General features: G+C 46.6%; 1 protein-coding gene across 2 annotated transcripts; it reads left to right on the plus strand.

Moving 5' to 3' along the window:
- GCNT4 (glucosaminyl (N-acetyl) transferase 4, core 2) lies at positions 1,361 to 23,053 on the plus strand. Of its 2 annotated transcripts, none has more exons than XM_021380140.1 (3): positions 1,361 to 4,500; positions 19,356 to 19,527; positions 19,995 to 23,053. In XM_021380140.1, exon 3 carries the CDS (start codon positions 19,996 to 19,998, stop codon positions 21,361 to 21,363), a length of 1,368 nt encoding a protein of 455 aa, XP_021235815.1. In that variant the 5' UTR covers positions 1,361 to 4,500; positions 19,356 to 19,527; position 19,995; the 3' UTR covers positions 21,364 to 23,053. The 2 variants fall into 2 exon arrangements, with proteins under 2 accessions (XP_021235815.1, XP_021235816.1); XM_021380141.1 differs by lacking the exon at positions 1,361 to 4,500 and adding an exon at positions 12,316 to 17,670.

A 23,329-nucleotide genomic window follows, 5' to 3' on the forward strand; every position in this document is an offset into this window, starting at 1 on the left:
GTTTGCTTCTAAGTGCTTTGTTACTATCGTTTTGATACTACCTCTGGAATGGGCTGAAAGATTGTTTGAACTGAAGAGTACTTTGTAGCAGGTGAGGGTAACTGTCACTATCAAATTTTGTGCTTTAATGTTCTAAAATGGACAGGGCTTGTTATACACTGGTGCACAAATTGTATTCCATGTTGCCAGCTTTGTACGAAACTCCACTCATTTCTGTAGCTTTTTATTCTCCCATTCTGAACAGCACCACATAGGTATCAACACCAGTGGCCACTTGTTACGACTCAGTGTTGAACCAGTCTGCCTGAGCATGTGCTGTCAGAAGTGGCTGCAAGAGTTTATGTAATAACGTAAGCTATTAAGGAAAAATCAAGATGGGCAGCTTTCACAATCACCAGCAACTTTGCTTTGTGAGGCTTGGTTATATACAAACAATTGAGAATGGGATGTATGCTTGGAGAAGTTAGAAGAGGGCTCTTAACCATTGGAAGTGCTCAGGGAAATTCCGTTGTTGATTCAAGCAGATCTATCTGGCAGTCAGAAAAGGCGCCAGCACATGACAGGTAGCACGGTGAGACCACTTCTGGTAAATGAGCTTTTCAGTCTAGTAACACCGTGGATTTACAGCCTGATTGCTGGAGGATTTCTGTTTGTTTTGATTTTGCACAGTGTGAGTCTGCCTCAGTAGCACGTTTATAATACATCTGACTGTTAGGAGAATTATCTGCATTCAAGTGGTGTTCTAGCTCCTTAATTCCCGGAGTTGCAAGAAGACTTGAAATAATAACGCCTGCTACTCCTAACTCGAGTGAATGGGGTGAGAAATGCCTCCTGTCAATATGTAACATACTCAGCTTGCTATTCGGAGTGTGAAGAGCTGTTCTGTAGGGATTTGATTAGTGTCTTAAACAGGAGAAGGTTTAGGGGAGAGAGAGGCTTCTGACGGTCAGAGAGTTAATACTGTGCCTGAGGATGCATGAGCAATCATTGCCTGTTAGGCTGTAAAGATTAAAAGGAAGAAAAGCAAAGTGCCTCGAAGCCAGAGAAAGTTAAAGGCTACTGAGTGACGGGTATTTAGTAAAGGTCAGTTTGCAGGCAGGAAGTAAACAGAACATTCCCACAGCTGCTGCAGCAAAACAGACCTGAAGGAATATTGGTCTGAGGGAGCTCTTCATTCGGATACTGCTGCTTGGAGCATCCTTGAAGGACAAAACTAGTTTTTCATCAAAGGTGAAAGATTTTTGACTGTAAAAGTTACTGTTAGAGCTACTTATATGTTGTTTGACATCTTTTCTGTGTTACAAATTGTTTAATAAAATTATAATAAAAAACTAGGAGGAGTTGGCAAATCCTTCTATCCTCTTACACCAACGTGGTTCCATGACCTAAGGCAACACCAAGATACAGCAACAGAAATCTGATTGATTGGAGGTGGGCAAAGGTTAAAAATTCAGAATAACATAGAAATAGCTCTCACTGACATATTATGTAGAAGTAAGTTACCACATTTTTCCATATTTATGTTGTCTATAAGCATCTTATCTTGACAACATTGTCTGTTTTAATATGAGTAACGAATGTAGAGTTCTGCTTCCTAAATCTCACAACCATGAATTTTTCATATTCTGCGTACTGGAATCTTTTTCTTAATGTAAAGATTCACTCAGAGATGACAAAAGTCATACCATTGTGAACAGGATGTCTTCTCTGCTTAAATTTATTTTTTTTCTAAGTGTACTATTGCACAAAAACGCAAGCTGCTACCACAGGTCAAAGATGGGCAGCTGCTGGTGATCCTGACTACAGCTGAATAAGGATGCGTCTGCTGTGAACAGCAGCGGTTGGTCCGTGCAGCCCCTCCTGCCTCTTCTGTGATTCAGTTCTCTTACTTGGTGAACCTCTTCTCCACTGGTAGGCTGTGAGTGGGAGCTTATTTTGTGCTGTGCAGAATAGGGGACAAGAAACACAAAGAATACAAAACCCTTGGCATTCTGTCTGCTGTTAGCACTCTGATGCAGAATAAGAGGAGAAAGAGATGATGCAGTGAACAAAAGCCACGAATTCAGGTTTGTATTCCCACGAATTTACTCATTTATGTTTTGCCAAGGTGGAGTAGAACAGAATCAGTGGTAAGGTTAATATCAGCGAGGAGGAATACAACGTGTAAAACAAAAACGTGAGGGCGAGGAGGAGATAAGCAGCTGGGAGGCAAACAACGCAGCTGGGATTCATCAGCGTTAAGGCCAGAAGAGACCCAGTGTGAAAATCCCATCTCCTGCATAGCATAGGCTGTAGGTTATAACATGGTAAAAGCAAGGGAGATTAGGGGAAATGAGTCAGGAAGCAAAGATACGGATGGAGCTGAATGTACTAGGTGGAGGATCAGCACAAAACAATGCACATTCTTGCCAGGCAAAGCTGAACTGTAACCAGTAAGAGCAGATAAGGCGAGGGAAGTGCGAGAATGAAGGCTGGCTGAGGAAAGTGATTTCAGGTCCTGTATGGTGCAAACACTTGGTGGTGGCATCTGCAAATTATGCTGAAGGAGGGGTGGGGGCGGGGCAAAAGATATACCAACATAATGTTGCCATAGGAATTTGAGCAGCTGGAGTTGGTGAGTGCTTTGTGATCATGGCACAGAGGCAAAGACTTTTTTACTCCTGGATATCAAACACTGGGGAAGACTGCTGTTCTGAGAGAATGAGCAACGTCACGTGTGAGATTTAAGCACTTTCTCTGTTCATCAGGGATGAAATGACCAGTTTGGTCAGAAATTATCACACAGATTATCTGGAATTTAAAGTTTCTGGCCATATCACAGAAAGAATAAGAAGCTTAAATGCGACACAGCAAGAGAGCAGAACAGTTCAAAGATGAAACAAGTTTCAGAGGGCCTTCGGATTTACAAATACATGTACGTATTTACGTTTTCTTTCTAAGACATACTCTTTGTTCTCGAAGAAAGTGTTTCCGCTGGTATTGTCGCAGCAGTATCACTGGCGTTTGAATTGTCCGACAGACGCGTCCCAGTTCTGCTTGTTATTGCGGGAGGGGCTCGGACACACGCTCACACGCAATTCAGTTGCGGCGCGTCCAGCGGCCGCAGCCGCCCGCGGGTGCGCTGAGAGCAGGTCCTGGGGCGCGGCCGCTCCGGGAGCAAAGCGGGCAGCTCCGTTCGGCTGCACAGCGCAGGGCTGTGCCTGGAGGCAGCCGCAGGACCGCGATGTCCCGCTGCCAGGGCGGCTTATTCCGCAGCTTGCCCAGTGGAGAGCGTTCTCAGCGGGCTCCGCTCCGGGGACCTCGCCGCCGCCGCCTCCTCTTCCTCCTCCTCCTCCCGGCCGCCAGGTTGTGGGGCGGACAGCGGCCCCTCCTTTCCTCCCGTCACGGGGTGCCGCGCTCACACACACACACACGCAGACGCGCACTTGCCCGCGCACCGCAAGGAGCCGCGGCACCGCTCGTCCCGGCCCCACCGCGGTGAGAGCGCTGCGGGCGGCCCCGGCCCGGCCCCAACTTTCCGCGCAGAGCGGAGCGGCGGCGGTTCCCCGAACTTACTGGCTCGGCCGCGGCTGTAGAGTTTGGGAAGGAGGAGGGAGGAGGAAGAGAAGGGGGAGGAGGAAGGGGCGCGGCGCGGCGTGGGCGCGCTGCTGCGCGGGGCAGAGCGCGGCGAGGGGAGGTCGGAGCGGTGCGGTTCTGCGCGGTACTGCGCTGCCAGCGGGCGTGCTGAGGAGCTCCGGTAAGATCGCACCGTGTGCCCGAAAAGTTAGCGGCGGGGTGGAGCTGGCGGCTCGGAAGGCAGGAGAGCAGCGGCCGCGGGCAGGTGTACGCCGGGAGCTGAGCGCAGCCGAGCAGAGCGGTGCCAGCTTCAGGCGGGTTTGTAGCAGGGTGCGAATCTGTGGTGGCGTTGGCTGAAGTCTCCGGTGTTGTGTCACCGCTCCGTGAATGGCTATAAACGCGTGTGTTAGTCTGCACTGGGCTTACCCGGCCAGGTGCGCTCACTTTTTTCCTTTAGCACGGCTCTCGTTACCTGTAGGTAAACAGAAGTAACAGAACAGCGAGGGTCTGTCAGAAAGGAACGGGTTCGCCGTTTCCTTGCCGCTGGTTTTGCCCCTCGAGAAGAGACGAAGGCAACTTCTCTTTTCACGGGCTGAGACTTCCTGATGCTGGAGGAGGGCTCCGAAGGGACGCGCTCGGGGGACTTTCCCTCGAGGCTCTGCCTAATGTGGCTCTTGGGGTTAAGCAGTTCACTGCGTCCCACCTGCTCCGCTGCACACCCCCGAAATTGTTCCATCCGGCAGCGTTACTGGCGTGATTCCTGATTTTGCTCGGTTTGTTTTTTTCGCACTTGAGAGCCTGGGAGAGGAACAGTTGAGAGGGGACAAGGCACTTAACTCGTGGCTGAAGTGAAGGCAGCGAACGAGGGAAACGCTGCTCGCTGTCCTCCAGAAGCAGAACTGCAGCAGTCCAGTGGCGGTGGGAAGTGGAAGACTGAAAACAAGTGTAAGAAAGTTTTTTTTTTTTACATACTACTGGGATCAGCTGTACAATGATTTCTGATACGCAGTCTCGTGTGTATCAGGAAAGGTACATCAAAAGCAACTGGGCAAATTCATGGCAGAAAATCACAGGATGTTGGTAGTGTGTAATAGAAAGCTGCAGCCCCGCAGCTTTGCCAGCTTCTGAGCTGTGAGTAGATGCAAAGTGTATGTGGCGAAGAGGCTTGGGGGGGCTCTTGTTGTCTTTCTGTCCTTTTTATTCTTTCCAAGAACCTGCTTTGAGTACACAGAGGCAGCGTCCTGAGCTGGAGGTGCCCAGTGGGTGAGATGTGCTGTGCCTGCTCTTACAAGACAGCATAGGAAGGAGCATGGGCTGCTGTTGTCTTTGTGCATCTTCAGTTGTTGGTCACGTATCAGCTACTGGCTTTGGTCAGGTTTTTGTGCATTTTTGTGTATGCTGCCCACTTGTAGAATCATTCAAAATCACAGACAGCACTGACTAGCACTTTGTGTTGCAATCCAAACAAGCAAGCCGTTCTTAAGGACTGCAACTTGTTGGAAAGTGGTAATGGGGTATGGAAAACTTGGCTGTGCTTTGGATTGCTTGTGTCGGATTGCAGTGGGGGTGCAGGAGAGAGACACCAAACACTGAAATCCACTCGCATGACACATCTCTGGTTTTTGTGGATGGTAATCTGTGCTGTTCATGCTATTTCCTAGCATAATAGGTGCAAATTATGCTGGTCAGTCCCCAGACTGTCAGCGAGCATCTTAAAAATAGCTCTTTGGCTGAGACCAGATCTCTGAAATTCTTCAGAAGTAGTCCAGGCAAATTAACCAAAGGTAAAATTCAGAAAGTACAAAGGGTCAAGCAGCATGCTATCAGCCAGTGTAAAGAAACTGGCAAGCACTGATGTATACGATTCAGGGAGGCCAAGAAAATGTTGAAACATTCATAGAGAACAGGTAAGTCCCAATAACTTGTCAGCCTGCCAGCTGTTTGTCCTTTCTGCTGAGGGCCTCATTGGGTGCCCAAGATGTACAGTCTGATATCAAGAAAAATCCTCAGATATGTGCATCTCCCTTGTGGGAGTTTCATGTCAATTAGCAGAACAGAAAGAGAGCATTTTCAGCCTTCTGCTAAAAGATTATTATGTATTACAACAATACAGGCAGAACAGAAGGGGATTTTGTAAATGTGACAGCTCTTGCTCAGCACCAGGACCTGAGAGGTGCTGATGTTCTCCCTGATGGTTTCTGTGCCCATAGACAACCAAAAAAAACCACTTCAGGTAGGAGCGTGGGCTGGGCTGTGCGTGCTGCTGGTGCTCGTTGGTGAGGTGGTTGGGTCTCACAGGTGGAACCCAGTGGGCTTTGGAAGACCTTATGGTGTAGATTCCCCACTACAGAAAAGGAATCAGGAGTCCCTTGTGTCTGTAGCCTTTAAGGTTTCCCAGGAAATATCAACGAAGGAGCTAAGAGATGTGGTAGATGAGTCACAAAAAGCTCATTTATGGAACATAAACCATAGGGTGCCAAATCTAGCAAGGGAGGTAAGCTTTGTATACCTCTTTCAATGACCCAAGCCTTGACAGATCTCTGGCCAAAAAGTTCCAGCAGGATGGGGAGCTCAGAGGGCGACATGCTGCTCACAAGTCCCTTCTCTTCCAGATGAGGATGGACAGCTCTGACAACATGTGAATTCTCAGGTAGCATCATGCCCAAATGCATCATTAAGCAGTCAGTTCATGCCCCAGTGGCGGAGCACATATCAGCCCCTGGCTCATGGGCTGGCGGTGGTGGGCAAGCTGGCAGTGAGGAGGGATGGCATGTGGAATATGCCGGTGGAAGAAGTTGGCATGTGCCATAAAGGGTACCCAACAGAAAACGCTGTGGCATATCTTAATGTGTGTGCAAAGAGTACAACACATGGTTCCTCAAATTTCTTTGTAACTGTTATGTGTAGGAACCTCATATATAATGGCAAGAAAGATTTCTTGTCATACGAGAGACATCATACGGGATGTGAGGTACTTACAGGATCATACATTATCCCAATGTGGAAGGGACTTGTGAGGATCATTGAGTCCAGTTCCTGGCTCCTCACAGCACCACCCAAAATTCAAACCATAATAGAATGTTTATATATTACAGGTAGAATTTCAGTGCAGATTGTTGTGTCTGAAACAAGCTTCAGCAAGTATCACCAGGACCATCAGCATGATACATAGCCCAAATTCCTGCCCTTGGGTTGGCTGCCATGCCATTACCCAAGGGGGAAGTGTGGACCTTGGGACAAGGAGTTGCAAGATGCTGGAGGCAGCACCGCATGGCCTTGTGTCCTCTGGGAGTTGGCACTTCAGCCTGGCTCCTGGGGAGCAGCCAAGCTGACCTGGGCTTTTCTGGGTTGTCCTGCTGGGACCTGGGACCTGAGAGCTGGAGCTGTTCAGCCTGAAGAAGAGGAGGCTCCAGGGAGGTCTGAGAGCGGCCTTTCAGTATCTAAAGGGGGGCTATGAGAAGGAAGGGGACAGACTCTTTAGCAGGGTCTGTGGTGACAGGAGAAGGGAAATGGATTTAATAAAGAGGGGAGAATTAGATTGGATATAAGGAAAAAGTCTTTTACAGTGAGGATGATGAGGCACCGGAACAGGTTGCCCAGAGAGGTGGTAGAAACTCTGTCCTTGGAGGCATTCAAGGTCAGGTTGGGCAGGGGTCTGAGCACCTGGTCTAGCTGTGGATCTCCCTGTTCACTGCAGGGAAGTTGGACTAGGTGGCCTTTAAGGGTCCTTCTTGACTCATACGATTCTGTGGTCTGCTCTTTTTTATGTTCGTTTTCCCTATCCTCTCTGTGCTTAGGAATGCCATGTGAGCAAACACAAACAGTTGCTTATTATATAGGTAATGTCTCCTCTCCCATGGCTTATTAAACAAGCCTACACTCGTGATTTGTCAGCTGAATTTTCAGACTTTAAAAAAAAATCCTTGCAGTCAATGAAGCTACCCTTGCCCCTTTGTACACCGACTTGGCACTCAGCTGAAGCATGGGTAGACCTGGAGTTGGGGGAGCAGCTGATGGCAGGGCTGTGACTCCTGCCCACCCAGCTCTCCCTGCACAGAGTGTCCCACAGCACTTCCAGGGCACAGATACCAGGAGGGGAGCCTGCAGTGCAGGGCAAGTGATGTGACCAATGTGACAGCTGTGACAGGCAGGGAAGGCTTTGACTCAGTAGGAATTGACGTGCAGGGTGCGACTTACAGTGAGGTCTACAAACAGAGCCTCAGCAGAAAGGTGAAGGCATCTCTGCCCATTTGCAGAAGCAGAGAAACACTCCTGGCTGCTGGCTGCAGCCTCTTGCAGCACAGTGTGGTTTCTCCTGCCTTTGCCTCCAACAGGAAGCTTCAGCCCTGTCATGCCAGTGCTCCTGCCAATGTACACAAGCTCTGGCCCCTTTGGGCCTGATTTTTATGCTGTGCAGTAGTTTAGGGGTAAAGGTTAACTCTCACTCCACCATAGGGTATTATTATTTTAAACTTTTATATGAGTCAGAGAGAAGTTGTTAACTCCAGCTTGCCCCACGATAGAAGTAAATCCTATTTACCTGTGTATTTTTCCTCTGACTCCTGCCTTTATGGTGCATTAAGTCCTTGAAATACAGGGATACTCATACCTCTTAAAGTCAGAGAGTTTAAATGCTCAGCCCTGTGCCTTAGGAGGGCTGCAAACCCACTGGCCGGCAGGGCAGAGCTGTCTGGGGCATACCAAGGAACTGGCTGAGAGACTGTTCTCACTGGACACTCAGTGGAGCAGCCTGCAGCAGAATTTGCTCTGAAGAGCCCCAGGCTAACAGGGGATGCAGAGCAGCTGGAAACCACTCCCCTGGGATGCTATCCTGCACTGCCTCACAGAAATCACCTGCCCCATGCACTGGCTGGAGAGCAGGGACATGGCTTCCCTGGCCTTGGTGTGTTTCAGGAATGCAGGAAATGATGATTGATATTCTACTGTGATTATGGGGATCACCTCTGTGTGTGTGAAGGCTGGAAAATACCTCTAAGATCATCTAGGCCAACCGTCAGTCCATCCCCACCATGTCCATTAACCATGCCCCTCAATGCCACATCTACAAGTTTCTTGAACACTCCAGGGATGGTGACTCCATCACCTCCCTGGCAGCCTGTTTCAATGCCTTGCCACTCTTTCAGAGAATAAATCCTTTTTAATATCCAATCTGAACCTCCCCTGGCACAACTTGAAGACATTCTCTCTCGTCCTATCTCTGTTGCGCAGGAGAAGAGGCCAACCCCAACCTACCACAACCCCCTTTCAGTCAGTCGTAGAGAGTTGTAAGGTCTCCCTTGAGCCTCCTCTTCTCCAAGCTGAACAATCCCAGCTCCCTCAGCCGCTCCTCATAAGGCCTGTGCTCCAGAACCCTCACAGTTTCGTTGCCCTTCTCTGGACACGCTCCAGGGCCTCCATGTTCTATTGTAGTGAAGGGCTTAAAACTGAACACAGTACTCAAGGTGTGGCCTCACCAATATTAATGGAGTTAGGAATGGGGGTCGAGAGATAATTAGAATCACATGCATACAGCACAGTGCATTCTGTAAAGAAACACAAATCCATATACCCCACGAATAAAGCATCCTAATATTTAGTGCTGGATGGCAGTGTCATTGTGAGTTGACAAAGTCAAATGTGATACCCATAACCACTAAATCTTTGCAGAATTGGTGTTTCTCAGGTGTCTGCTCAGAAGCTGTTTTTTCTCTTCCAGAAACACAAACAAATCAGAATGTGAAAAACTGTAGATTTTGTTACTGTTGTTATTCATTGGACACCAAGTTATTTCAAATCTTCAGAATCCTAAAACTGACGGGCTTACTGCTTGAATAGTCTTGGGTCTGAAAGTAATGGGGCATTTTTCTGCATTGTGAGCTCCACAAATAGAAGTCTGTAAAACATCACGGAAATAATAGGGATAAACATGGGTTTCTTAGTTTTCTGGCTGTCAGTCCCTCAAAGGAGATCTGTGTATTACACCGGGCAGGTCAAAATGAGGGGGTGGGCACTGGGCGCTGCTGGAAGCTTGGGAAACCAGGTAGAAAAACAGGCAGAGTTGATAGAGACGACTGATCTCGATCTGATGCCAGTATAAAGTACTCCTCCAGGAGCTCTGAGATCCCTATCGTAGATAAATTTGCAATGAAAATTACCAGCTAGCACCAGTAAACACCAGTAAGTGAATAAATTATTTTTTCCAGCCAGCACCATTGAATAATCAAGTAGAGAATGTTTGACTCAAACTGGTAGTTTGCTGCAAGAAGGAAATCACTTAGCAGGGCACATCTCTACCCTCGCCTTCCTCAGCTCCAAGGAACATGGTCTACCCTGCATTTCAGTGGCTTGGTTTGTACACAGCAGAGGTAGAAACAAAGGAAGGAACTGTGCCCTTCTGCACAGCCAGTAATGGAATCATCTCAGCCAGGTCTGCATGGCTGCGGGAGTGGGTTTGCACAAAGCAGTCAGAGGTCTTCAGTTAGGGAGAGGAGAGACATCTTTTCCCAGAGTGTTTTTCCCCAGTGGGGGGAGAACTTTTCCTGTTGCTCCCGCTGCTGTGTGGTCGTGCTGCTGGCTGCATGCTGGTCTGGTTTGCAAGGAAAGCTGCGGACACTGGTTCTGGCTCAGGTGCCTTTGAGGCTGGAGGAGCAGCATGTCGGATGGCATGCCTCTCCGGCCTCTGCTTGCTTTTATTTTTTTCCTTAATGCCGCTTACACAAGAGCACCTACTTTCATTGGCCCCTCCCTCCATTCTCCTCTTTCATCATTTTCCCACTTATTTTCTGCTGCTCATACTTTACTCGGTGCCTGAGCTACTATATTTTTGTTTTGTTTTGTTTTGTTTTCATCTGAGTGATGGGGGAGAAGCCTCATTCCTGCCCAAAAGGGCTTCTGCATGGGAGACAGAACAGCACAGAGGTGCAGGAGGACTCCTGCTCCCCTGCATCTCCATTTTCTCTTCTCTCACAAATTTGTATTTAGAGTTTATGGTTTTCCTTAACTCTTGCTCTGTGCAGGCACAAAATCAGGATGCCCCACAATGGTATTTATTCACCATGAGTGCCGTGTATTCCAGATACACTGGGGGGAGTCCCCTACTTTCAGCTTGAATTTTCCAGGAATCGCTCTTTTGGTAGCAGCCAACACACCTTGTCATGCCAACAGACGGTGGTGGTCCCCAGCTGGCCTTCTGGCACAACAGCAACACTGAAGTAGAAAAGAAGCGGAGTACATTAGGGACAGAGGTGTGTTAAGAGAGGCCATGGCTGTTGTTCTTCTGCATATCCAGGTAGTTGCTGGCTGAGCTTGGAATTCTGTTTGCTTACCAAACAGGTCCTTCAGGACAGGCTGGCAGAGGGCACTGCAGGAGGGCTGGTGTGTGCTGACTGTAGTGCGTCTCGCAGCATTCCTTAGGGAGTGCAGGGACTGCTGCAGGCAGACACACTGCAAACTTCCTTAGACAGCTCTGCTGGCTTGCCTCTCAGTCCCACCCCTGGAGCTCCTTCCCCTCCTGCAGTGATGGGCTGGGCAGCAGGGATCTTCAAACAGCAAACATGAGGAGAGAACCAAACTGAGTGCTGGGGAATTGCAAAGTTCCTTACAGTTGCAAATAGTCTGGTTAATGAGCTCTTGGCAAGTCAGCATGATCTGAATTCAAAGTGAGAGTCAGCTTCTTCTCTCAGGTAACGGTGAAAGGTAGTGGCATCTCAGAAGAGGTGATGGCCAGACAGAAGATGCATGAAGTTCCCATAGGGAAGAGTTTGAAGGAGAGGAGAGACCACAGTCACTCATTTGCAGTAGCCTCTTATGGGACCTCCAGCCACACAGCAGCAGTGTTACTACATTGAGCACTATGACACCGTGCTACCTCCCCTTAAAAACTGTTGGGTTACACACAAGAACATGTCCAATAGTGCTGCCCAACACCCAAAAATAAGCAGAATAATAAGCAGAAAAATTTCTTCCTCTCTCTTGCACACACACACACACACACACAGAGTGATAGGATGAAAGAAAATGCTTTCCAGTTGTGCTAGGGGAGGTTCTGGCTGGATATCGGGAAACATTTCTTCTCAGAAAGAGTGGTGCTGCACTGGCACAGGCTGCCCAGGGAGGTGGTGGAGTCAGCATCCCTGGAGGTGTTCAAGAACCGTGTAGATGTGGCACTGAGGGATGTGGTTAGTGTGACTTAGAAGGGACAGTCAAAGGGTTAACTATTGCATGGAGCTGGGGTAAGTAGAATTTAAGGCAAGGTAAGAAAAGGAACTCGGCAAAACTCCATTATCAGCAGGGACCAGTACAAGCAGCCAGCCGAAGACGGCGTGACTCTGCAAAGCAGCAGTGGGGTGAAAAGAGCAGAGTTGATTTGCGGAATCAAACTCCATAACCCGAGATTAGGTTATAAAGCATGTATGTTTATTACGGTGCTGCGTCCACACCGGATGTGAGGGGGGTCACCGCCCTACCAAACTCACATAACCATGGGCAGAAATGTTAGATATTTAAAAGCCAAGCTTATACATATTCAGCAGGTTTCCCGGGACCCATCTACATATTCATCACTTCCCGGGAATTCCTTTGCATATGGTCCGTCCCTCCAGCGCATGCATTGTAGTTCCTCCTGGTGGTCGTTGGATGAAGGCTCGAGGTCTTCCTTCCTCCTCCTGGTGGTCGTTGGATGAAGGTTCGACGTCTTCATCACTCTGCCCTTTTCACCCCACTACTGCTTTGCAGAGTCACTCTGCCTTCGGTCGGTTCCTTGTACTGGTCCCTGCTGATAATGGAGTTTCGCCGAGTTCCTTTTCTTATCTTGCCTTACATTCTACTTACCCCAGCCCCATGCAATAGTAACCCTTCGACTGTCCTCTCTAACCCAGAGTGATGAAGACATCGAGCCTTCATCCAACGACCACCAGGAGGGGGGAGGAAGACTTCGAGCCTTCATCCAACGACCACCAGAAGGAACTACAACGCATGTGCTGGAGGGACGGACTGTATGCAAAGGAATTCCCAGGAAATGATAAATATGTAGATGGATCCTGGCAAACCTGCTGAATATATATAAGCTTGGCTTTTAAATGTGTGGTGTTTTTGCTTACCGGTGGGCAAGCTAGGAGGAAATATCCCCCTTGCCCCCGGCATATGCGCAGTGCTGAATAAAACGTACCTGTTTTGTAATCTCACTTGGGTTACAGAGTTTGATTCCGCAAATCAGTGGGCATGGTGAGGGATGGTTTGACAGTTGGACTAGATGAATTTAGAGGTATTTTCCAACCTTAATGATTCTGTGATTCCATAAACAAAGACAAAAAAGGAACAACTCCAGGTTACACAGGAAAGGTTGAAAGAAGACTGCAGGTTTTGATGAAGCCAATGATGTGGTTGCCCTTTTGGATGGGTTAAAGCAGACTCTTAGGAGAGTACATATGGGAATGGTTCTTCAGGGGTCCATGGTCCACAGCAAGCGAGGCAGCTGGCATTGGTGTTTTTTGATGTGCACTGCCAATATAGGGGCACGCAGGAAGGCCAGCTGGGCTGCAGGCAGAGTCACTGTACGGGACAGATTCTCTGCTGGTCTTCGTCAGAAACAAATACAGAAGCACTCTTAAGTGCTTGAACCACAGTGAGTTTTGCTCCCTGTCACAAAAAACTCAAAGACATTGTGGATCAATGCTAAACAGTCCTGTGGCAGTAACACATGACAGCACATTAGCATGGTTTCCCAAGTGGCGCCTTAGAATTGTTTTTGCTCTGAAGGAAAGGGTGTGCACCCTGTACCAAATGTGGTTTGCAATAAACTAACTTGCATGCTCCTTGTTTGCATGAGGCTCTTTAGAGATTTACCACTGGACCACAACGTCCTGTATAATGCTGTGACTCAGCAGGTTAATACCTGAGTTTCCTGATTCTCCTCAGACAGTCAACTCCTGATTTTACCTCCAGGGCCACCATGTCTCACAGAGGTGGACATGACTTCTCCTGTTGCTCTTTCCATATGTGTGGTCCTAAGGGAGAAGATGCTGGGCTGGGGGAGGTGTCCCATGCTACCTCACTGCTTCATTTGCTGTCGACAGAGCTACTAAGAGGCTGCAGGTTGAACTTGGGCGATGGATACTTTGCCTTTGCCCATTTGTTCTGAGTGCAAGCAGCAGTGGTGAAGGGAGAGCCACTTTACAGAGTAAGCGCCCAGTAGTGCCTAGAAGTATTATGGGCCTGCCGAGCTGAAATAATAATTGGCTTAACACTTCTCTTTCTTGTCTCTCCCAAAAGAATACTAAAAATGGGTTTTAATTTACCTTGAATTAGCCTTTCCTTGGGTTTTACCCTGTAAGCAGTTAACATCTCAACCAGCTGCATTCTCTCAGTAGAAATTACACACTTCTACATTTTTCTGCTGTACCATAGTAGGCTGAGTTGTAAAAGCTAAGGGAAACAAACACGGTTCGGTTTGCCTTGCTTGCCATGTTGGTGAATGTTACTTCCGCCTCTGTGAAAGTGTTTCAGTATGAACTCGGTATCAGCTGTGCCACGTTGTGGACCCAAGCAGGTTGCCTCTGGCTGGTGTACAGGTGCAAATTCTGCTTTCTACATGGGTGATGACACTGCAGGGCACATTTCTGGGCACTCTGCAGCTGACCAGTTTGCAAGCAGGAACAATTTTTTCTCAGGAGGGTAAACTTCTGCACAGCCAGCTGAGAGCAGCAAGTAGTGACCTTGACAGTAGCAGTTTTTCTGCAGTTATTCTCATACTTCACTTCCCCAGACCTTTGCTGGTTACCCAGAATGCACATAATATGTAAACACGTGCATTATTACCTCTTTTCTTAGTCCCATGTCCCTGTGGCAGAACAAACTTGTCTAATTCCAAGTGTGCATTTTCTAGCGTGCTTCTGCCTTCAGCATGGCCCTCCTTCCCATGCTTCCCTCAGCTGGCCAAGATCTGCTCATAACTTTCAACAGGTTCAGTGCTCTCTGAGCTCATGAGGCTCAGGAACAATCCCTGCTAAAGAAGCCTCTTGTACAGGTTTTTCCATCACTTTAATTCCAGCAACACTGAGTTATGCTGCCATGAGATGAGTCAAAATGCTGTTTGCTTGGATAGTATTCAAGGACAGCGAGAAGAAAAAAGCCTATGTTCTGATTGTGTGGGCTTTACAGGTTTTGATGAGAGGTTTGCAAGCCACAGGAGAGCTGCAGAACTCTTCTGCAGGCTCTCAAAAGCTGAGACGTGCACTGGATTGAAGCCCATAGGCGAGAACAGAGCACCGCTGCCCAAGTGTGGAGTGCCATGCATTTTCTGGTCCTTCTGCAAGTCTAGTGGGTGTGAGGAGGGAGTTTCTCTTCCAGCTCAGGCTTCCCTCAGTTCCACTCAGGAGGGTTTGTTCTGCTTACAAAAGCTGCACAGCTCTTGTGTTCTTCCTCAAGAACATCCCGTGTCTTTCTCTGCACCAACGACTTGAGGCATGACTGAAGTCCTTCAGGGGGTGTGAAACTCTCCCTTTGTTTGTCCTTCAGCGTAACTGCACCACTTTCACAGTTGCACAAAGCAAATGGTTTGAAGAGTATGAAGGTGTAAAGCTGCTCAGAATGGCTTCTGGCAGGGTGGGAAATACAGAAAACCCAGTTATTCCCTGGGTGGAAGGAAATAGTGCTATAATGAATCCAACGATCAGTCCCCATTCTGGTTCAAAAGAAAAATCAGAGAGCAGAGCAATAGTCACAATAAGCATTTTTGTTGGTAAAAATTTCCAATTAGGGCTCTTGGCAGCTGCTAATTGCCCTACGTCTTGGTGCCAGAGAATTGAGATTTCATCCATATTTATATCCTGGCTAATGTAACTCTAGAAACTCCCAATAGCCGGTGATTTGCGGAATCAAACTCTGTAACCCAAGTGAGATTACAAAGCAGGTATGTTTTATTCAGCACTGCGCATATGCCGGGGGCAAGGGGGATATTTCCTCCTAGCTTGCCCACCGGTAAGCAAAAACACCACACATTTAAAAGCCAAGCTTATACATATTCAGCAGATTTCCCGGGACCCATCTACATATTCAGCAGGTTTCCCAGGATCCATCTACATATTCATCACTTCCTGGGAATTCTTTTGCATATGGTCCGTCCCTTCAGCGCATGCGTTGTAGTTCCTTCTGGTGGTCGTTGGATGAAGGCTCGAGGTCTTCATCACTCTGCCCTTTTCACCCCACTGCTGCTTTTGCAGAGTCACTCTATCTTCGGTCAACTCCTTGTACTGGTCCTTGCTGATAATGGGGTTTCACCGAGTTCCTTTCCTTATCTTGCCTTGCATTCTACTTATTCCAGTTCCATGCAATAGTTAACCCTTTGATTGTCCCTTCTAACTCACCGGCTGATTGCCTAATTCTTTCTTGAATCCTGCTGAGCTCATGGTCTTTAGGATGCCTTCTGACAGACAGTAACCACATGTATAAACACGTGTATAAACTATGAACGCATACATGTGTTCTTACACAACGTGCATGTGTTTCCCTTGTATTTGTTCCATGTCTGTTTTACTTGAACATCCCTTGCCCTTGCATTACAGATGCAGGAGATAAATAAAACTCCTGCTTGTCTCCTCTGAGCCATTCAGTACTTCACATCCCACCCAGTGAATGCTTGGACCAGACTCTGTGTGTGTGTATGTTGTAGCCATGCGGTGTGTGTTGATTACAAGATGTGGCTACTCTCCATTAATTCCTTCAGCTGTGCTCTCGCATGTGGGGGAGACAGAAATTTTAAGAAACAAGGTACAATGCAACTCCATCCCCTCTTCCTAGTAAAAAATCCTTGTGCAGAATAGGGACCATTGATCCTACATAGTTAGTAATTGAGAGAAAAATTACTCAGGAGCACAATATTCATTGCAGTCGGTGCTAAGCCAGGTGTGTGCTTTGGGCAGTTGCTGGTGGCTCTCACTGTCAGTTGCTTACTGTTCGTTCCCTCCTCCTCCTCCAGAGGTGACTGTGTGTGTGGGACAGTGCTGTGTGTGAGAGGGGCTTCAAGCATTGCATGTGCTAAGAAATAAGAGCTGTGCACTTAAACCAAAAGCTGATGAGATTTTGTGGTGCTTGTCTGTCCTGAAGTTTTCCATTCTCTTCTCTCACACTGTTCCTCAGGAAATCCCTCTCTCTTGTCCTGGTTAGAGAAAAATGCTTTGTGCCTAACAAGCGGAGCTGTTGCTGCTCTTCCAGTACACTGAACCTGGCTTTGGAGATAACAACGGTGACTGTGAATTTAATGTGATAAGTGTGAGCAGGAGAGATGGTGGGATATCGGTAGTGGTGAGCAGCACTGCTGAAGTGTGCTTGGGATCATACACGGCCTGGTTCTGCTTACCACTGTGGTGATAGTGAAATTGTTGTGAGTTGTAAAAAAACAGCTGAGGCTGTGGGTATAATTGCTAGTTCCTGGTGCTATCATCTGAACATGTGCTGGCCAGGATCAGGGAGAGCCTCCATAACAAAGGGTTTCGGTGGAAGAGTTGAGGTTTCTCACCAGTGCTCCTTAGTTCCGTTCTCCACAAGGAATTCAAACCATATCACCACAGTTTTCTGAGTTTCTATGACCTTTTCTATTGCATAATAGTATCTTGTGGTTGACAGTGCCAAAAACCATAGGAACATTCAGCTGAGCTGAGCATAAGTGCTTTGCCCATCAGCTGGGATATAAAAAACTCAGTGCTATCCGGGTGATTTCTTTCTTATCCTGATCTGTCTCCACACCGCACCAGACCCCAGTGTTCTGGAATGGTAGTTTTAAGCAGGTAACTTGGCAAAGTCTTGGCTTTTTTGTTGGTTCACCTAGAAACAGAATGTTTGATGCTGGGTGGTGCTGGCCAGAACTAGTGTACATAAGGCTTTTTGGAGCACCGGAGAGCATGTTTGCTTTGTTTTGCTTTGTTTTGCTTTTTCTGGCCTCTCAGTTGCCTTTGTGAAAGAAGTGGCTTTGTTCAGCCACGTGTGATTTCGGTTGTCCTTGGTGGGTAGGGAGACCACCGGGCAGAGTGACAGGGTGGGCAGCCAGAGGGATCGCACTCTACATTCCTGCTTCCTGCAAAGGAAGAGCTGTAGAGAGAAGGAAGAAGACAACGGAAAGAGGTAAAAGGGAAATCTGGATTAGACATTAAGACATTGATTAGATATTAGTTTGGAGAAGACTTGAAGGCATGCAAGTGCTGGCTAAGGGAGAAAGTGGTATGTTGGCTTTGTGATAATGGAGCATTGGAGGTTGAGACCTGTTTTTTCCTCATCGTTTGTTAGAATGCTTGATGGCATTTTGTACAACCTACTGAGAGCTGCCAAGGTCTGGCTTTTACAAATTGAGTATATCTGTGCAGTCCCTTCCTCAGTCCGTACCCAGCATCCCCAGGTGAAGCACAGAGCATGCCAGGGGATCAGGCAGGCCTGGTGAACCTGTGTGGGCACCTGCATGAAGAGCTCACACCAAGGCTGCATGCATCTATTCAAGAAAGGTGACATTTCCTTCTTTCTGTTGCTCCTGGAGAAGAAATAACAGGGAAAGGAAAACACAAGGAGAGAGAGTAGTGAAACAGCTCCATCTTGACAGGCTACATTTAGACAGTGAAGCTAGAGGTTGCAGGACCTGGCCATGATGGGTACATTAAAGATGCCCATTAGTCTCTTACTAAGTGTTGCATATACATCTCAGTCCTTGATTTTACATGCCTGCATGGAATCTGCAGGCATTTGAGTCACTTCTGGTAATCTCACTGTCTTATTCCTGCCTGTAGCCACACCTGAAAATGATTAAGAGTCTGAGCAGGGAAGCTCCAGCATTTGGTTTGAAGGATTTGTGTTGGTGTTCCATGTGGAAGCATAGCTTCTGTTGAGATTGGTACAGTTGAGGAGAAGGCAAAACACTATAGATGTTTGCCTGATGTTTGTCATAGGGATTGAAGGAGAAGGGTTGTGCTGAGCCATCCATCCACGTGGGTAATGCTGAAACTGACTGGGGCTGTTTTGCCATGGCACCATCATCTGTTATGTGGCTTCAGGAACCGGAGAACACAATGCCTTGTCTGTGTCCTCTGTCTTTTGTCTAACAAGGAATAAGCAGAGTAAGAATGACATGGGAGACCTAGAGGCAAGCTGCCCACTGTGCAGTGAATCTTCCAACATGAGACTATGTACAACACTCCCAAATCATCTCTTTGATTTGCAAAAGACCGTGTTGTTTCTGTCCTGAACTGAAGCCTCTCTGGCATTGCAACAGCATTGCATAAAATACACAGCAGGTTACATGCATACTTCTGTTGACTGTGCACATGCAAAGTTTCAAAGCCAATAACAGGTCTGAACATAGCTGGCAAAGTGGGTGGGCACTATGAAGCATTCTGGATCAGCTTCTTCCCAAAAGAGTATGCTGGGAGCTGTTCTGCAAGAACATTGCAACATAGCAAGGAAATTGAGCTTAAACTAATGCTTCACTTGGATATGGACTCTAGTCTAACTAATTCAGGAACAGCAACAATTATGCTTGCACTCAGTTGGTAAGTCAAGTATATATGGAAACAGGATCACTGTATTGAGCTTTCATTGCTGTAATACTTCAGCAGCTAAACTGCTTCACAGAAATGGTGCTATTTATCCTGTTTCATAAAAAATGGGCCTTGTCTCTGCTTTGCAGTCACAGCTGAGGGTGACTCATACAGCAAGATATATGCACTTTTTCTCACTGCTGCCCCACCTGCCTTCAAAGGTTGTGTTATATACCATCTCCAGCGGATGGATATGCTGTGTTTTCATCTGTCTCTTTCTTTCAGGGAGGATTAGCAGTACTTTCAAGAAGAAATCTGGACTTTGGGCATGTCAGACCCTGCTGGGAAGGGACAGGAAGAAAATTCATTTCTTGTTGGACTTCATTGTCCACCCCCAGTGTTAAGAGACAATGAGGATGCTCTGACTGAAGCTCTGACTGAATTCTAAAGCTTTCAAGTAAATATTTTCCTTTCTTTTTTTTTTTCTTTTTTACCCTAATACCTACTGTTAAGCATGCATTCTTTGCAGACTCATAAGAGTCTCTTGCTCCTCCCATTGAATTCTCTGGAGTTGCTTCAGAAAATAAAGTCTCCATCCTACTTACTTAAGAGGACAATCATGTTTTTGCCAATGCAGCGGTTGCTGTACTTCTGTTTGCGTGTTTCAAAAGAAAAAAGTGCTCTGGAAAATATACAGCAGGAATCTTATTCCAGCATTCTGGTTATTATCTGAAATCAGAGTTATTTTATTGCCTTCAGTCAAATAATTGGGGTAATGAAATCTTTGCCTATTATTGTGGAAAATCTATCTTTGAATTAACATGATGATTAAGAGGAGAGGTGGTGTTTATGTTGTAAAGATATAAGTGCCTCCGAGGCATCGTTCCGCTTGTAAAATATCAGTATATCTCTGTTTTCTTACAGAATGAAGAGGCATAAGTTTCCCTGCAGGTGTCCCACAAGAAGGAAGATTCTGATCCTGTGTTTCACGGGGTGGGTGATTGCACTCCTGAAGCTCCTCCATGTTGAAAGACACTTTTTTCCACCTAAGAGCATTTATTTGGTTGAGCACTTCTTGAGCACATCTTCTTTTGTTAGAAACAGATATTCCTACCTGAGAAACCACTTCCAGTATGAAATTAACTGTTCATCTATATACGAACAAGATCCCCAGGAAATTGGCAAGAGTTTAGAGATAAGAAGGAAAGATATAATTGATTTAGATGATGAAGATATCATCGCAATGACAAATGATTGCAACATGTATCGTACACTGAGGAAATACCACCTGAAACCTGTTTCTCCAGAGGAAGAGAGTTTTCCAATAGCCTACTCTTTTGTTGTTCACAAAGATGCAGTGATGGTTGAAAGGCTCATACATACACTGTACAGTCATCAAAATATATATTGCATTCATTATGACCAAAAAGCAGCAAGAAGTTTTAAATCTGCTATGAACAATCTAGCTAAATGTTTCCCCAATATTTTCATAGCATCAAAACTGGAGATGGTGAACTACGCACATATTTCAAGACTGCAAGCAGATTTAAATTGTCTGTCTGATCTGATGGACTCTGCAGTTCCCTGGAAGTATGTTATTAACTTGTGCGGCCAAGATTTCCCTCTGAGATCAAATTTCCAGTTGGTTGCTGAACTAAAGAAACTCGGTGGGGGAAACATGCTGGAAACTGTAAAGCCAAGTAGTAGCAAAAGAGAACGATTTACTTATCATTATGAACTTATGAAAGTGCCTTATGAATACATGCAGATGCCTGTGAAAACCAATGTTTCCAAGAACCCACCGCCTCATAATATCGAGGTATTTGTTGGCAGTGCCTATTTTGTTTTAAGTCGAGCTTTTATTCAGTACATCCTTAGCAGCTCTCTTGCAAAAGACTTTTTTGATTGGTCAAGGGATACTTACTCTCCAGATGAACATTTCTGGGCCACTCTTGTGCGTGTTCCTGGTGTGCCTGGGGAACTTTCGAGGTCTGCCCAAGACATCACAGACCTGCAGAGCAAAACTCGTTTGGTGAAATGGAGTTATCTTGAAGACCATTTGTATCCTCCATGCACTGGTACCCACCTTCGTAGTGTTTGCATCTATGGGGCTGCAGAATTAAGATGGCTTATGAATTATGGGCATTGGTTTGCCAATAAGTTTGACTCCAAAGTAGATCCTGTCCTGGTAAAATGCTTGGCACAAAAACTGGCAGAACAACAAAAAGAGTGGGTTTATTTGTCTTCTGACAAATATTTTCTGCATATCAATCCTGCAAATGCCTCTCTATAGCAGTGCTGTTCTTCCAGCTGCCAGTACTGTGTACTGCTATAGCTTCGGGCCTGGGATTCTCCTGCCCTGACCTGCTGCAGAGGAGTTCCTTCTGCATTAAGTTCAGGACTTTGAAGAGACAGGTATCTGAGCACTATTTGTGAAATTAACAACTCTCTGGCTGACTGTTTTTTAACTTGCCACAACAATCCCATAACTATTCTTCAGGGTGATTCTGGAAGGGTAAGGCTTGCTTTTGGAGGCCCTGGCACTGTCTGTCCTAATGGAATACATCAGAAACCTGTTTTACAATATGTGTTTGTGTCTTTCCTAAGAAACCCTACCATGCCTGTTTGTCCCCTTTTCCTGCACTTTTGCATTGAAGTATGAAACAAAAACCTCTGCATCTGCTACCTCAGGAAAACTGGAAGTGTCCAGCTCGCAGCCACAACTGAGAGAACAGCGTGACTTCCCTGAGCGGTGCAGCCCCTCCTGTGGCCTGTAGTGCCCTGCTCCCTGCCTGCATGTGCTGACAGAGCTGTGATGTGAAAACTTCTGTGTGGCACAAGGGAAGAGGTACCCTTGGATGCCACAAGGAACATAGCATTGCATCCTTTTCCCAGCTTGGCTGTGCATGGTTTGTCTTTCTGGAGTCTGTGTTTGGGGCTGTGCTATGCGTGTGGAATGGGTGGTGGTGGATTGAAGCAACCCTTGTGAACACATGTGAATAATGCTCTACTGTTCTTCAAGGGCAGTAAAGATAATCATGCCAAAAGATGTCTGCCTTCATTTCTACCCCTGCCAATAGAAATATCCTCCTGTGAAATCCCAGTCCTTCTGAGACATCATTTTTACATGCAATGGGCAACAAGTGCTACTTATAATCAGTGTTCAGCAGGGTCGTGCTGTGCTGAAATGCAAAATATGCTATGTCCAGCAGCAATCATATGAACAGTCATGCTACAGATAGGAAAGCTGTGCACAGACAGCCCATGCTGCCCATGGCCTCCACCATGGGAAAGGGCTGGGCGGCCTCCTCTCAGTGTGAGGCAAGTGTTGGTCAGCACAGAACCTTTGTGACTAAGAAACGGCCTTCGGCACTAGTGGGAATTCTCCACAGTTTTGCTGTGCCACCAGCTCAGTTTTGGTGGTTCCAGTGGGCCTTGTGGTCCAGCTTGCTCTGCGCTACTGTGCCATTTCCACATATCTAGCTCTTACCAAGGGGCCTCTTCCCATGAGTGGCTTCAGGTAACTGGTTTTACTGATCCTCAGATTGCCACAATGATCATGTCCTGTACCCACAAGAAAACTTAGTTTCTTCTTTGAGTTTTAGGAACCAACTCATATTCCTTTGTCTCAGTTTTTTTAAAAAATTCAGCTTTTATAAATACAGTCACGATCAACAGGCTTATGGCTTGAGACTGGGCTTGAGTGAAGAGTCATGGGCTGTTTCGCCAGTTGTGACACTGATTTCCTTCCTGAGTCTTTAGACAAGCCATCTGACTTTTCTGTTCCAGCTGTAAAATGGGAACAACAATGCTCCGCTACCTTGTCAAGCATTTAGAAACCTACAGACGATGTTTGTCGTGGGCTGGATGCACAGTTCTAATTGTTGATCAAAGCTATTTATGATTAAGTCTGTGTGTGCACAGGTAGATTATTTCTCTGATGTACTGTTTCTCAAATAAATGGGGATTATTTTTAAAGTGTATGTTGCTTACTTTGGTGACTTGCCACATCTTGCAGGTGACTTGATGTGATTTATAGAAATTTTGCAGAATATGAAATATTGACAGTATGTACAGATTCACACATCAGTATTTATATAAAAAATATAGATTTTTCCCATGGAAAAATGTAGATCAAAGAGGATATTAGGATGCCAGATGACCAAGCCTCAGCCTTCTGTACACGTAAACTGATGTTTAATGATATATAATTAGTTAGCTGATGACTTTTTACTTGTATGTAAGTACACGCACACATT

The sequence above is a fragment of the Numida meleagris genome, chromosome Z (genome assembly GCF_002078875.1).
Source record: "Numida meleagris isolate 19003 breed g44 Domestic line chromosome Z, NumMel1.0, whole genome shotgun sequence".
In the NCBI taxonomy this organism is placed as follows: domain Eukaryota; kingdom Metazoa; phylum Chordata; class Aves; order Galliformes; family Numididae; genus Numida; species Numida meleagris.